Source organism: Zerene cesonia, chromosome 1, assembly GCF_012273895.1.
Source record: "Zerene cesonia ecotype Mississippi chromosome 1, Zerene_cesonia_1.1, whole genome shotgun sequence".
NCBI lineage: Eukaryota > Metazoa > Arthropoda > Insecta > Lepidoptera > Pieridae > Zerene > Zerene cesonia.
In genome coordinates, this window is record NC_052102.1 from 6,832,044 (window position 1) to 6,844,335 (window position 12,292).

The following is a 12,292-nucleotide window of genomic DNA, read 5'->3' on the forward strand; positions in this document are numbered from 1 at the left end:
CTACGTACCAAATTTCATTGCAATCGGTTCAGTAGTTTTTGCGTGAAAGAGTAACAAACACATACACATCCTTACAAAATTTTATAATATTAGTAGGATTTTATTCGACGAAACTGCGTGAAATGAGCATGCGCATGTGGATGACAAATTAATACCTGGACTGCGGGTGGCGAACCATTTCCCAATTTCTCCTCAAGAAAGTATATGCGTAACTTAAGTTGAAAATTCTCTTTTCGCAATCCATTAAGTTGTTCTTCATACTGCTTCATACTTATACCACTTGCAGTTGTGACATCTTAAACATAAGACATATGCAATAACTTTGTTAAAAAAATACTTAAGTAATAACAGTTTTTATTTTTTTCTTTTATTAAATTCCCGCAATACACTAGTATTATGTAAAAGGAACTTACCGTGTCCTTCTTGATTTGGTAAAGTCATTTCTTGAAGTTTTCGCGGGCTGGTACTAGGAATAATAAGTCATAATTAGTTTTTAAATAATAATCAATAAGAATAATTTTAATGTAATGTGCCTTTATCTGTATATTAGAGTCTAGACAATATACAATGGTAAGATTTATAAAAATCAATGAAATAGAAATGAAGGTTAGATCTCGATGTTTTGATTCCATCGAAGTTTTAAAAAATCATAAATCATAAATGTAGTCGATCAGTAAGGTTGTACATAAGTTTAAAAAAAATATATACGAAGATTTACTGTGTTATTTTTTATCAGTTAATGTCTACGAATGCCCGATGAATTTTAGTTTATAAAAGTAAGTAAAAGTAGTACTACACAAACCCACATTCTAGGCCTATAAAGGTACATAAGATTCAAATGTTCATCAACCTACAAACGAAGATATAAAATAAACTTTTTTTAAATAAACCTCTTTTTGCAACTGTGGTGCAGGACTGAGGAGGAGAAGGGGAATAAAAGAGCTAGAATGTCGCACGCACTCATTTATACAATCTATTGCGATAGTCGCGACCGGTCCTGTGTGCTTAGAAATACGAATCCACGATTAACCAAAAATCTAATTGATCTTACTAAAAAAATAAATCACTATTAAGTAATTGTTGATCAAAGAATAATTTGCCAAAAAAAAAAGCAGAATGATTGCTCCATGAGCATGGTTTTTAATCGTTTAAAAGAAAAGTTTAGAGGTATCTTTACTTTTTTCTATCGTCTCAAATTTGCAGCATCATGTTTTGAACACACTATTAAATTAGAACAATATCAAGCATATTAAGTATTTTTCCATTTTTATAGCAGTGGCTTTTATATTTGGTATTTAAAAGACGCTTCCTTTAGAACATGTAGTCACAGTGTACAGCACTTTATTATTTCGTTTGAAAATTTTGGATAGTATCATACTGTTAGAACAGCAACGTCGGGTTTTGTTTGAATGTGACTAGTCAAGTTGTTACTTAGTTATTGCTAATTAACATTGTGTGAATTATTAATTTCACATAGTTACTGCTTATGCCGTGGTGGATTTTGTTATTCTCTACATCATTTTAGCTCTTTATGCAAATACATTTAAGTGCTTACTAGTTATTTGTATATTTTTATGACTTACCTGAACGGTGATGATATATTTGGATTATTCCCATGTTTAGAACTATTCATTCGTGGTAAAGTGGCCATGGTTTCCTTTTTTCAATCACATCACAGAATATTATTTATAAATGAAGTGGTATGTAAAATGCACATATAATCTTGAGTACTAGTGTAGTGGCACTATGAACTTTGTCAATTACTGATAAACAGAATATGGTTCACACTATCACTATGTAAAGACTAAAAACATTAAGTTTGACTGAAGGTCACTAATGAATATAATCCCTGTATTATTTTTACACTTGTTTTGATTCTCAAAGAGATGAAAATGTATTTAGGGCAGGAAAGGCCCGATGGCAGAGAATCGGGACTATTCGACCCCCACCGCAAGCTGTTGAAACACAATGCTACATATGATTTTAATGCGACGAAAAGAGATGGATACAGGAGGGGCGTAGACGGATGCTGTTCTTTACAATATATAGGACAAAAATAGACACGATGCGTCGCACGTCATGTAGTAATGCTCTCAATAATAAAATGACAATCAAAAAAGTTGTAGGTAGTAGGTACCTTTAATAATGAATAACTACCTGACAGATAGCTATTTACAATAACTCGCTAAAATTAAAAACCAAGTATGATATATATAATATGATGTATATAACATAATCGTTACAGTTTATATAGATTAAATTATGTCCATAATATAACAAATAAGTTATTCTAGAAAACAAATAAATTGATACTTTTTCGTTTTATTATTGTATTTTATCTATGGACCCGATATACTATAAAAATTGTATTCTATTTTTTATATTTATTCATGCAAACTAAACATGTAATGCTTTCGGGTAAAACATGTAAATTACTTGTTACTATATTAATAAATAAATAAATAAAATGTTGTACTTGTGAGTATTCCAACTACTTAAAGCCACTGTTATGCGCTCGACAAAGACTACATTCCAAGTCAAATTCTGAGTTATTCCTCATATTATAATGGCCATTATCTTCTTAAAAAAAAAGTAAAGTCAACGCTTTACAACGTAATAGTATTATTGTACTTGGGTGTGGGGTGTGGGGTGTGATGCCGGTGAGCCTGTGTTCATACCGGCATGTTACTCATATCTGTCACCAAAAATTTAACTTTTCAGTTTAAACGCACACAGTTCCCTGTGACTACATGCTTTGTTATGACAAGAAAGAAGTCGCAGAGGCAGACGCTTACTGCCACTGGTGTTGACGGTTGACCTGAAACCGACTGTTTTTCTCATAATCAGTCATGAGATGAAACATTAAATTATTATATCTTTACTTATATCTGATTTTGAACTTAATTTAATCGAAATCCTTCAGATATATATGTCCAAAGTTTACGCGAACGAAATAGCGGGCACCAGCTAGTTATTAAATATTTTTTTAATTACGAATCGTCAACTTCACCAAAGGCCTAAATGTTAGGATAAAATATATATACTATGACTTACAGTATGCCTTAAACAGACTATTTGGCTTTAGCTAAGTTTTACATTTATGTAAGCACCTAAACATAAATAATGTAGGTGTAACATCGGCCTAGAACGTGGTGCATCCCTTACTGATTATGAAAATGCCAAAAAAATGTTATCCACTGCACTAAAAAAAGAAAGATGTTTCAAGATATAATATGCTAATTTGTCAGTGTTGAAAACACAATGGTACAAATTTTATAAGATTAAAAAAATCACAACGATGCCCCAAAATATTTATTATAACGACTAAAAATCACGCTAATGTACGGAAAATAACGCTGATTTTTGCCTATGTTACGATAATATAAAAATGGTTACTAATTGATTTATGTATCTCATTAGTATTTTGATAATGTAAACTTAAGAGTATACATATTTTACTGCTTGATTATATATAGAAATTACTATCTCTATATATATGGCTAGACTGATTCTCATAGAATCTTGTGTGCATATCGGGTAGGTCTAAGAATCAGCCAGAAACTATTTTTGATGCCCGTAAATAATACGAGAAAGGCAGAACAGCATTTGTACGGGACAACTATGATAATAATAAAAAACTTACATGAAAAAAACTTTATCAACTATCATGGTTTACGAATTAAAGCTCAGTGAATGAAGGTTGGATGTACATACAGACAGACAGACAGATTATTGGCACTCAATATCAATCATCAATCAATATTCAGTGTACCAATTTTCAGAAATATTCAAAGGCAAGAGAAGTTTTCTGAAAATTCCCAATAATCATTATGTATATAGACTTTAAAATCAATAAGTCGGAGAATTGAGACCAGGGGAGTGTGCAGGAATAAATGGATTTTTCAATTTATATGTGCATGTGGATAACATCACCACTGCTCGCAATGGTGAAGGAAAACATTGTGAGGAAACTGACATGTCCAAGAATGAAAAGTTCCATGACACGTGATAGATGTCACATAATTAACCACACTGGCAAAATGTGGATTGGCATATAAGTGCATACTTATAGATGCCAACCTGCACTTGGCCACCGGGTGGAATATGCCCTAACCCACATAGAAAGATTTTGCCCCAACAGTGGAAACATACGTAATGATGAAATTAACTTACTGACAAATCATAATTTAGAATTTTTTTGGCAATTCTTGTTTCATGAGTTAAGTACTTAATATGTATGGAAAAAAATATATATGGATACCTATTATTTGCAGAGAACTAAAGTGATTTTTTTATAAATAAATACTATGTTATCAATTGCGCTAGGCTATTATATTTGGGGACAATAATAGGAGATGTTCAAGTTGTTTACAAATCATATATTTTAGAGCACAGTTTTCTTGAATTTCCTCAAAATTTTCAAAACTTTCACTTATCTATCTTTTTTACATATAAAATAGGTTAACTTACATATGAAGGTTAATTTCGCCTATATCAGCCATGGCGAATTACCTGCAAACATGTTTTGATTGTAATATGTACTCATTAAATTAAAATACTTATATTTAAAGAGAATTATCTTTTTTACTTTAGCAATCGAAAATATGCAATTGAGTACCTACAGAAAAATTTAAATTTTCATTTTGTTTAAATATTGTAGATGATCGAGAATTATATTTACCCAAAACTATACCAACAAATAAAATGGGAGCATTTGTTTGTAATATAAAATAAATTCATATGGATGTATCCACAGTACATGTTGTATAAAAAAAATGTAATTTTAGTCTGTCTGTCAGTTTGATTGTTCCGACTAATCTCTGGAACAGCTGTTATGACAGGTCTTTCACTAGAAGATAGCTAATGTAATAAAAAAGAATTAGGCTACTTTTTATTCCAATATACCCACGGGAACCTAGGGCAAGGCAAGGCAATATCATTCACGCAGGTGAAACCGCGGGACGTAATTAGGAAACATATAATAGTATAATTCAATCCTACTATTATTACAAACGTGAAAACTTGTAATGAACGTACATGGATGTATGTTTGATACTCTTTCACGCAAAAGTAGTCGATAGGGTAAGTATTTAATTTAGACAAAATATATTAAGTTTTACAGAACACAAAGGTAAAGAGTAGCTTTATCTGGATAAATTATAGATCATAATAATTAAACTAGTGTATTCCTTAAATTTTTTAACCATATAACAAAAGAAGGAATACATACATTTAATACCTTAAAGTTTAGATGCAATTGGAAGTTGTTGTTTATTGTATTAGCAAAATAACTGATAAGTAAACAGTAACACAATACAGAAACGGGCGAAATATCTCTGTATAAGAAACGAATGTTTTTAAAATAACGCTTTACCAGTACTCGTTACTCTGTCATTTAACGTCACAGAGTACGCAATGTACTAGTTACTACATTACATAACACAGATAACTATTTACTAGTGATCACAGATTCGGTGCTTGTTATTTCCTAGTGATAAAGCGCTTGTTATTATAATTACACTGCACCGATTTTTGTTTCTAAATTCAGAAATGACTTAAGAAATTGTTCTTATCACACAAGGACATTTTGAGTAATTTAGAACCACCGGACTCAAAAATTATCTACGAATGGATTAGAGATCATTTTATTAGTAAATCTTGTGACACCTTTTATTTAAAATTATAATACTATCATACAACAAAGTAGATGCAAAATTTAGTATCATAACTTCTAAATTTAAGATGCTTGGTGATGATTTGCTGAACGCAATAAGGTGGCAAAGCAGATAAGAAATAAAAAGAAGAAAAAGATTATTTTAATTTTTGGGCATAATTGAATCTCGGGTCACGGTGAGACCCAGAGTTATCATATACTAGTATCTGGGGGATCGATAGCGCAGTATGGTAATGGCATTGGCCAAAAGGTTCAAAATTAAATGTAAATTTAATTAAAGTAGCTTTGGAATTATAATTACTCACTCACTCGTTCACACACACCACACCAATCATCAAAAGTCTGAACACTCCAGCAGTTATAATAGGTCGGGGCAAAAGTATTTTTGTATTTTGAATGTATTATTAATATCAAACCTCTTTGGCTGTACAGAATATAAGGGCTGGTTTTACATTTACAAAAATAAATTATATCCCATAAAAGACATTACTTATAAAAAAAAACAAGTCTCGCAACACACTGTGTTTTTTAAAACACACACACATTTTTTTTTTTTAAATTACGAGATACATGTAATATCAAGTCTATAATTAATTTATTTAGTACCTATATAGGGACTTTCTGTATAATGTTGTTCGTAATTAGCCAACCTAAAAACATCCTATAGGAACCATAACAATATCTATTAAAAATCTTTATAACTTGAATAATTTTGTAACGATTTTGGTATTGTTTAATTTTAGCCGGCTCTATAATGTGTAAATAGGATAAAATATTGTAAATGAGATAACGACTGAAGGGCTTTGTATCCATGGTCATGAAATAAATGAGAAAAAAATAATAATAACAATTAACATTCAGATTTGACATTTGATATAACCTAAAATTGGTTAATCTTTCAAAATATTTTATTTTTAGAAAAGGCCTGTAATATTGTAGGTTCAGATTTATAATTTATATTGAGTAATGTCTATTACAAGAAATATAAGGTCAATGATTAATAGGATAGTTATATCAGACACTAGAATAGGAGTTCGATTTTACTCCGAAGAAAGCAACGACAATGCTGAAGATGAAAAGAAAGAGATCGATCCAAGTAAAGATAGAACTAAAATAATTCCCGTTGAAACAAGTATACGATATATTCAAAGCAAAGCCTACAATCAAACTTATGGCGATAAGCCTGTTTGGCATTTATATCGTCGTAACCACAAAGGCGGTTTTGCTCCGAAGAAGACAAGACAAATGTGTATTCGAAATGGAATAATAGCAACAGGGAATCCTTGCCCAATTTGCAGAGATGAATATTTGGTATTAGATCCTAGGAATACGAAATTACTAGAACAATTCATATCGGAGTACACTGGGCAGGTAAATTTATTATTGACTATAATTTATTCAAAACCATTATACACTCTATAAATACTAGAATTTAAATAATCATGAATAATCTGTGAATTCATTATCATTATTTATAATGCTCTAGCAGCACGCCCCGACTCTGCCTGGATTGTCATTTATCACAATCGGAATAATTTAAATTATCCTATCCAGAACTTTGATCAAACTACACATGGTGTGCAAATTTTATTTAATTTTTTTTGCGTTAATGGTTGAGAAGTATAGTATGGAAGTCTATCACAGACATATAATGTGACACAACTTGTACAGATGAAACTCAATTATCCAGTCTTTATGTGTCATATGTGTGAGCTTTTGGTTTTTCATTATCCAGATGCCAAACATCATCAATTAAGTCCAATTAACCAAGTTTCTACTGTACCTTTAAATAAATATAGTGTGTAGTATATATTTTAACTGATAGTGAGATGTATTTTATCTAACTGAAGAAGATATCTATATATATTTTGCAAATATATTTTTTATTACTACTTATGTTCTCAATTAAACTTTTTAACTTGGTCTTTTCTACCCATCAATTTTCTACAGTAATATTTTAAAGAGGAAGAATGTGTATTTTTGTTTGTTTGTTTGTTTGTTTTTGTAAAGGATAAACTCAAAAACGACAGGACCATTTTTTTTAATTCTTTCACAATTATACTGAGTGACATAGATTATATATGTAACACAGGCAAAGCTGGGGTAAATAGCTAGTATATTATAAAGCTTACCTTTAGCCCCTTTTGCCTTGAAGATAATAAGTGAAAAGGCAACCTATAAAACTATACTGCATTTTTTTTAGCACATAATAAAATAAGGTTTCTTTTTTTAGATTCTGGATGCTTTTAAAACAGGACTTTGTCAATACAAACATAAGCAGTTGTTAGTTGCTATTGAACAAGCTTGGGATCAAGGATACCTTACCTATGATGTACCATTTAGGGAGTATGATTATTCATTATACAATAATTAGTGATTCAATAATACTATTACTTTTCAAAAATCTTTTATTAAAAGATATAATTATAGTGAAAACATTGAATAAATATTAGCGATGGCACAAACTAACTTTTAATTTGGCAACCCTTTACATAACAAAATATCAACCATATATAACTATAACAATGTTTCAAACATTATGACTTAGTAAATATCATGTATACATAATATTTTTATATTATTATCATTCTAAATCTTACTAATAATGTGACTTAACAATATAGAACCTCTCAAGTTAAACTTCAACAAGTCAAACGTCCAAATTTTTAAAAAAGATTTTGTTCTAGGTCCAAAGCCTTCACTAGTTGTTAAAACTTATCCATCTTGATCAAAATTATCAGTCAGTCCCTGCAAACCTGTGTGGTACATATTTTTTCTATATAACTATGAGGTTCTACTGTACATTTGTAGGTTTATAATATTTTATTGAAGTGTTTGTATTGAATATAGACCTATTACATTGTCTTTAGGTAAACAAAATATTAGCATGAAGTAACAGATAACATTTATACATATGGAAGTAATAAAATATTTTACTGAAAAAACATAACAATAATTCTTCATTTAACTTGAGGGCTGTAGCCTATGTTGTATTAAACTTGTCAAATTATAATGTACTCAAATCTTCCTTGAGAACTATGCTATCCAATGGTGAGACAGAATGAAAAAAGTTGCAGTAATTATTGAGTTATTGACAAGTAGTCCTTATACCAATTATTATTATCTGCTTTGGAAATGGATTAAAATTTAATACTGTGCTATTTATGTTAAGATTTAACTGAAATTATCAATCATTTTTGTTCTATTTCTTTGAAGTAATAATTCTCTGATGAGGGCAGATTTCTCTCTTTCCAATACCGATATCCTTTTGTTTTTCTTGTTTACCTCCTGTAAGGAAAGGAAATAGTAATATGTAATAAATTTAATAATTTATGCAGAACAATTTTAAAATTTCATAGATATTAGATAGCCAGAAACATTTTACATCAGTAATCTCGAAATGTAAGTGTTGTGATGATGCCCCCATGATTTTTCGTACCTTCTAAAATAAGAATTATTATTAACTTATTGATATTAAATAAAATATAATACACATTGATATCTATTATCTCTTTTTTTTGCGATGCACCCAAAATAATGAATGTTATATTCTGTGTAGAATTTGGGTAAGTACTTCTGTAAAATAACGAATTTAGCAATTACCATATCGCATACAAAATTTTCACTAGTATCACGGTTAATTTCACTTAAAAGGAACCGTTTCATTTAATTATTTCCTCGAAAATTTAATGTATTAAAAAAAAAACAAAGCTTTTTCACGCAACGTAGCAAGTTGCAACGGATACGGTTATTGTATTTTTAAGGACAGTAATTCGTATGTATGTATTCGTATTAACTAAAAGAATAGAACTATATATATAATCTGCAACGTAGAAACGACCGGTTACCGATACATTCATTAAAAAAGAAAAACCCTTATAAAGTAAACATATCTGTATAGATAATCATTGTAAAAATAAGTTCAGCAATAAAGGCTATTTTATATTATTTATTGTCATTTATATAATTAAATAAATAACTAAAAGAAACAATTATTTTAGTACAAGCTTTTGTCCGCGGCTTCGCACACGTACGGCGTAGTATAATAGATGTTATTATACATATAAACCTGCCTCTTGAATATCTCTATGTATTTAAAAAATCCCATCAAAATCCTACGCAAGCATACATAGGGACAGACAGAGAAAGCGACTTTGTTTTATACTATGTAGTGATAATATTGTACCTCAGCGAGCATTCTATTCTGCGATCTCAACACTGAAGCATTGCTGCCAGTATTCGATGTAGCATTGAATATTGTTGCAGGTAAAGCCAAGTTCATATGCAATGACAGGGGCCAATGACGCCAACCAGTCGCCGTTGCTAGTGCCCCTAATTGCCGGTTGAGTTCTAAAATTCGAGCCCGTAGTAATTCTAAGCGCTCCTGGTGTGCCTCATTATAGGGTTCCTGAAAATATACTTAATTGTTCATAGTTCCTATATTTATCAATTGATACCAACACAATACGGAGGTATATAGAGTTTTGGTTATTTAGATTAAAACACACACGTACCAACAAAACGTAACGTTTAAAAATAAAAACAAGGTAATATAAAGGTAAAACATAAACATTTTTTGCATTAGTCATTGCTCATTAGCTAGATAGGAAATCTATACTTATTACTTAATATAAAAATCTGAAGAATTTGTTTGTTTGTTACGACTATTTTAAATCGGACCCCACTGGTCGTGGTCAAAAATTCTCTCAGTGTTAGATAGTCCATTTATTGAGGAAGGCTATAGGCTATATATGTACCACGGGCGAAGCTGGGGCGGACCGCTAGCGAGCTCCAATCAACTTCCTCTAAGGTGGTGTACACTCCTTGGTCTCTAGGTGGGAATAAGGGAGGTTGGTCAAGGTGGGTGGGAAAAGGTGGTTATGGGTGGCTGGTAATTGGTATATTTTAGAAATGATCTGTAAAATAGTTATTTCACTTATTGTCATCCTGGAATGTTCGAGAGTATTCAAGAATGACAATAAGTGAAATGAATGAATTCAATAACGACAATAAGTGAAGTGAATTTGCCATGTCGTGCTATAAAAATACATGCATATATATAACAAATACATATGTAATAAAGAACCGTGGTCTGCAGTAGCGTAACATGATTTTTTTTTTCAGCGATAAATTTGGCCATTTGTCACGTGTTGTCTATCGATACAATTACATTGCCTCATCTAGTCCATTAGTCCGCCGATTCTTCTAACCCATTATTAAATACTTAATTTTGAGTTGAAATAATTCAATTAACGTTTTACGTTGAGTCAAATCACCCCCGAGCCACTGAAAATAAGGGGTTACAATCCTCGATATTTCTCCCTACCATGATTTTTGTACGGCGTTGCGGATAATGTAAATATCGGTTAAAAGCGATCAACAATATGTTAATCGGTTTTCTGGGATATCTTACAGGCTCTATCCCCTATTAAATTAATTCTCAAATAGAATGCATAAAAATTTACCACATAAGCACCCATCCTCCCAGCGTATCGCATTTTGTCTTGCACTTCTGCAAGCTGTTTGAGGTACCACTCGCGAGCTTCTTCTACTGCAGTTAAACCTTGTAGCAAGATATCCTTCTCTTGTTCAATTTGTTTCATCTTCTTTAACAAATTATAGTCGACACCGTTATGCAAGGTGTGTCGACGGGGTTCTCTACGTCTAGATGTGCGACTTAAATAGGATTGTGATCCAGTTGCGGAACGCCCGTCTCCCAAACCCCGACCTTGTACTTCTATTGATTCAGTTATCTCTTCAATTTCCAATTTACTATTATTACTTTTTTCTGTGTCAGATAAAATTCTTATAGTATCTTTGTTATCTATTATCTTTTCAAGTCTGGGTGGTTTCGGAGGACCATATCCTCTATGAATTATTTCGTGGCTGGATAAAAGTGATGTTCCTAGGTGTGATTTCTCATGCGAACTTTTATCTTCAGCTAAATGTGGCATACTATGTGTACGGTGTTGCGAACCAGGTTTTTTAATGGCATTCCAATGTCTTTCTCGATTCTGTGCATTATTCAAGTCAATTATTATTGGAGCTGAAGGAGGTCGATGATCTTGTGAACTCGTCTGCGAGTGAAAATTAACATCCTCGACCTCTTCACTTACAATTTCCATTTGTTTTGAAGTGTTCTGAACTTGATTACGCAGGAGACATATTTTAAGGCCAGTACAAAAACTGTCAAATGTTAAAAAGCCGTCGTGTGAAGCAACTTTTTGGAGGCTCTCAATAACGCCGTGGGGTAAACCTTTAGTACGATCATCACGCCAGCGGTTTTCAATGTCTGTTAATTTAACATACCCTGTCCGTTTATCATCCATAATATCGAATAAAGTTCTCATTGCTGAAACGAATTGTTTGGGTAATGATTCCATGTTTGTATTCCAATTAAATTTTTGGATTCACCTCCTTATTCTCACTTCAACACTTATTGTTATTGATTGTATAGTATTCAATAATATAATATTATGGATACCAAATACCAACTATACATGTGTATATACTAAATATCGAATTTTCTTACACAATTTTAAAATTAAACGTATTATTTAAGATACCGCGCCCGGCACCGGATTGTGGGAGTGATTTTGCAGACTAAACAAGATTGCC

At 31.4% G+C, this 12,292-nt stretch overlaps 3 protein-coding genes across 3 annotated transcripts; 1 reads left to right on the forward strand and 2 right to left on the reverse strand.

Annotated features, from left to right (window-relative positions):
• Positions 1-89: 89 nt before the first annotated feature.
• LOC119834814 (centrosomin-like) lies at positions 90-1,954 on the reverse strand. The gene is made up of 3 exons (XM_038359365.1): positions 1,584-1,954; positions 414-466; positions 90-295 (listed from the first exon to the last, which is right to left on the reverse strand). The coding sequence occupies exons 1-3, from the start codon at positions 1,649-1,651 to the stop codon at positions 90-92; spliced, it is 327 nt and encodes a 108-aa protein (XP_038215293.1). The 5' UTR covers positions 1,652-1,954.
• Positions 1,955-6,532: 4,578 nt separating this feature from the next.
• LOC119840720 (28S ribosomal protein S18b, mitochondrial) lies at positions 6,533-8,080 on the forward strand. The gene is made up of 2 exons (XM_038367438.1): positions 6,533-7,045; positions 7,908-8,080. Exons 1-2 carry the CDS (start codon positions 6,641-6,643, stop codon positions 8,046-8,048), a joined length of 546 nt encoding a protein of 181 aa, XP_038223366.1. The 5' UTR covers positions 6,533-6,640; the 3' UTR covers positions 8,049-8,080.
• Positions 8,081-8,816: 736 nt separating this feature from the next.
• Positions 8,817-12,292, reverse strand: LOC119840710 (suppressor APC domain-containing protein 2). Its single transcript, XM_038367426.1, has 3 exons — positions 11,140-12,292; positions 9,861-10,082; positions 8,817-8,962 (listed from the first exon to the last, which is right to left on the reverse strand). The coding sequence occupies exons 1-3, from the start codon at positions 12,055-12,057 to the stop codon at positions 8,849-8,851; spliced, it is 1,254 nt and encodes a 417-aa protein (XP_038223354.1). The 5' UTR covers positions 12,058-12,292; the 3' UTR covers positions 8,817-8,848.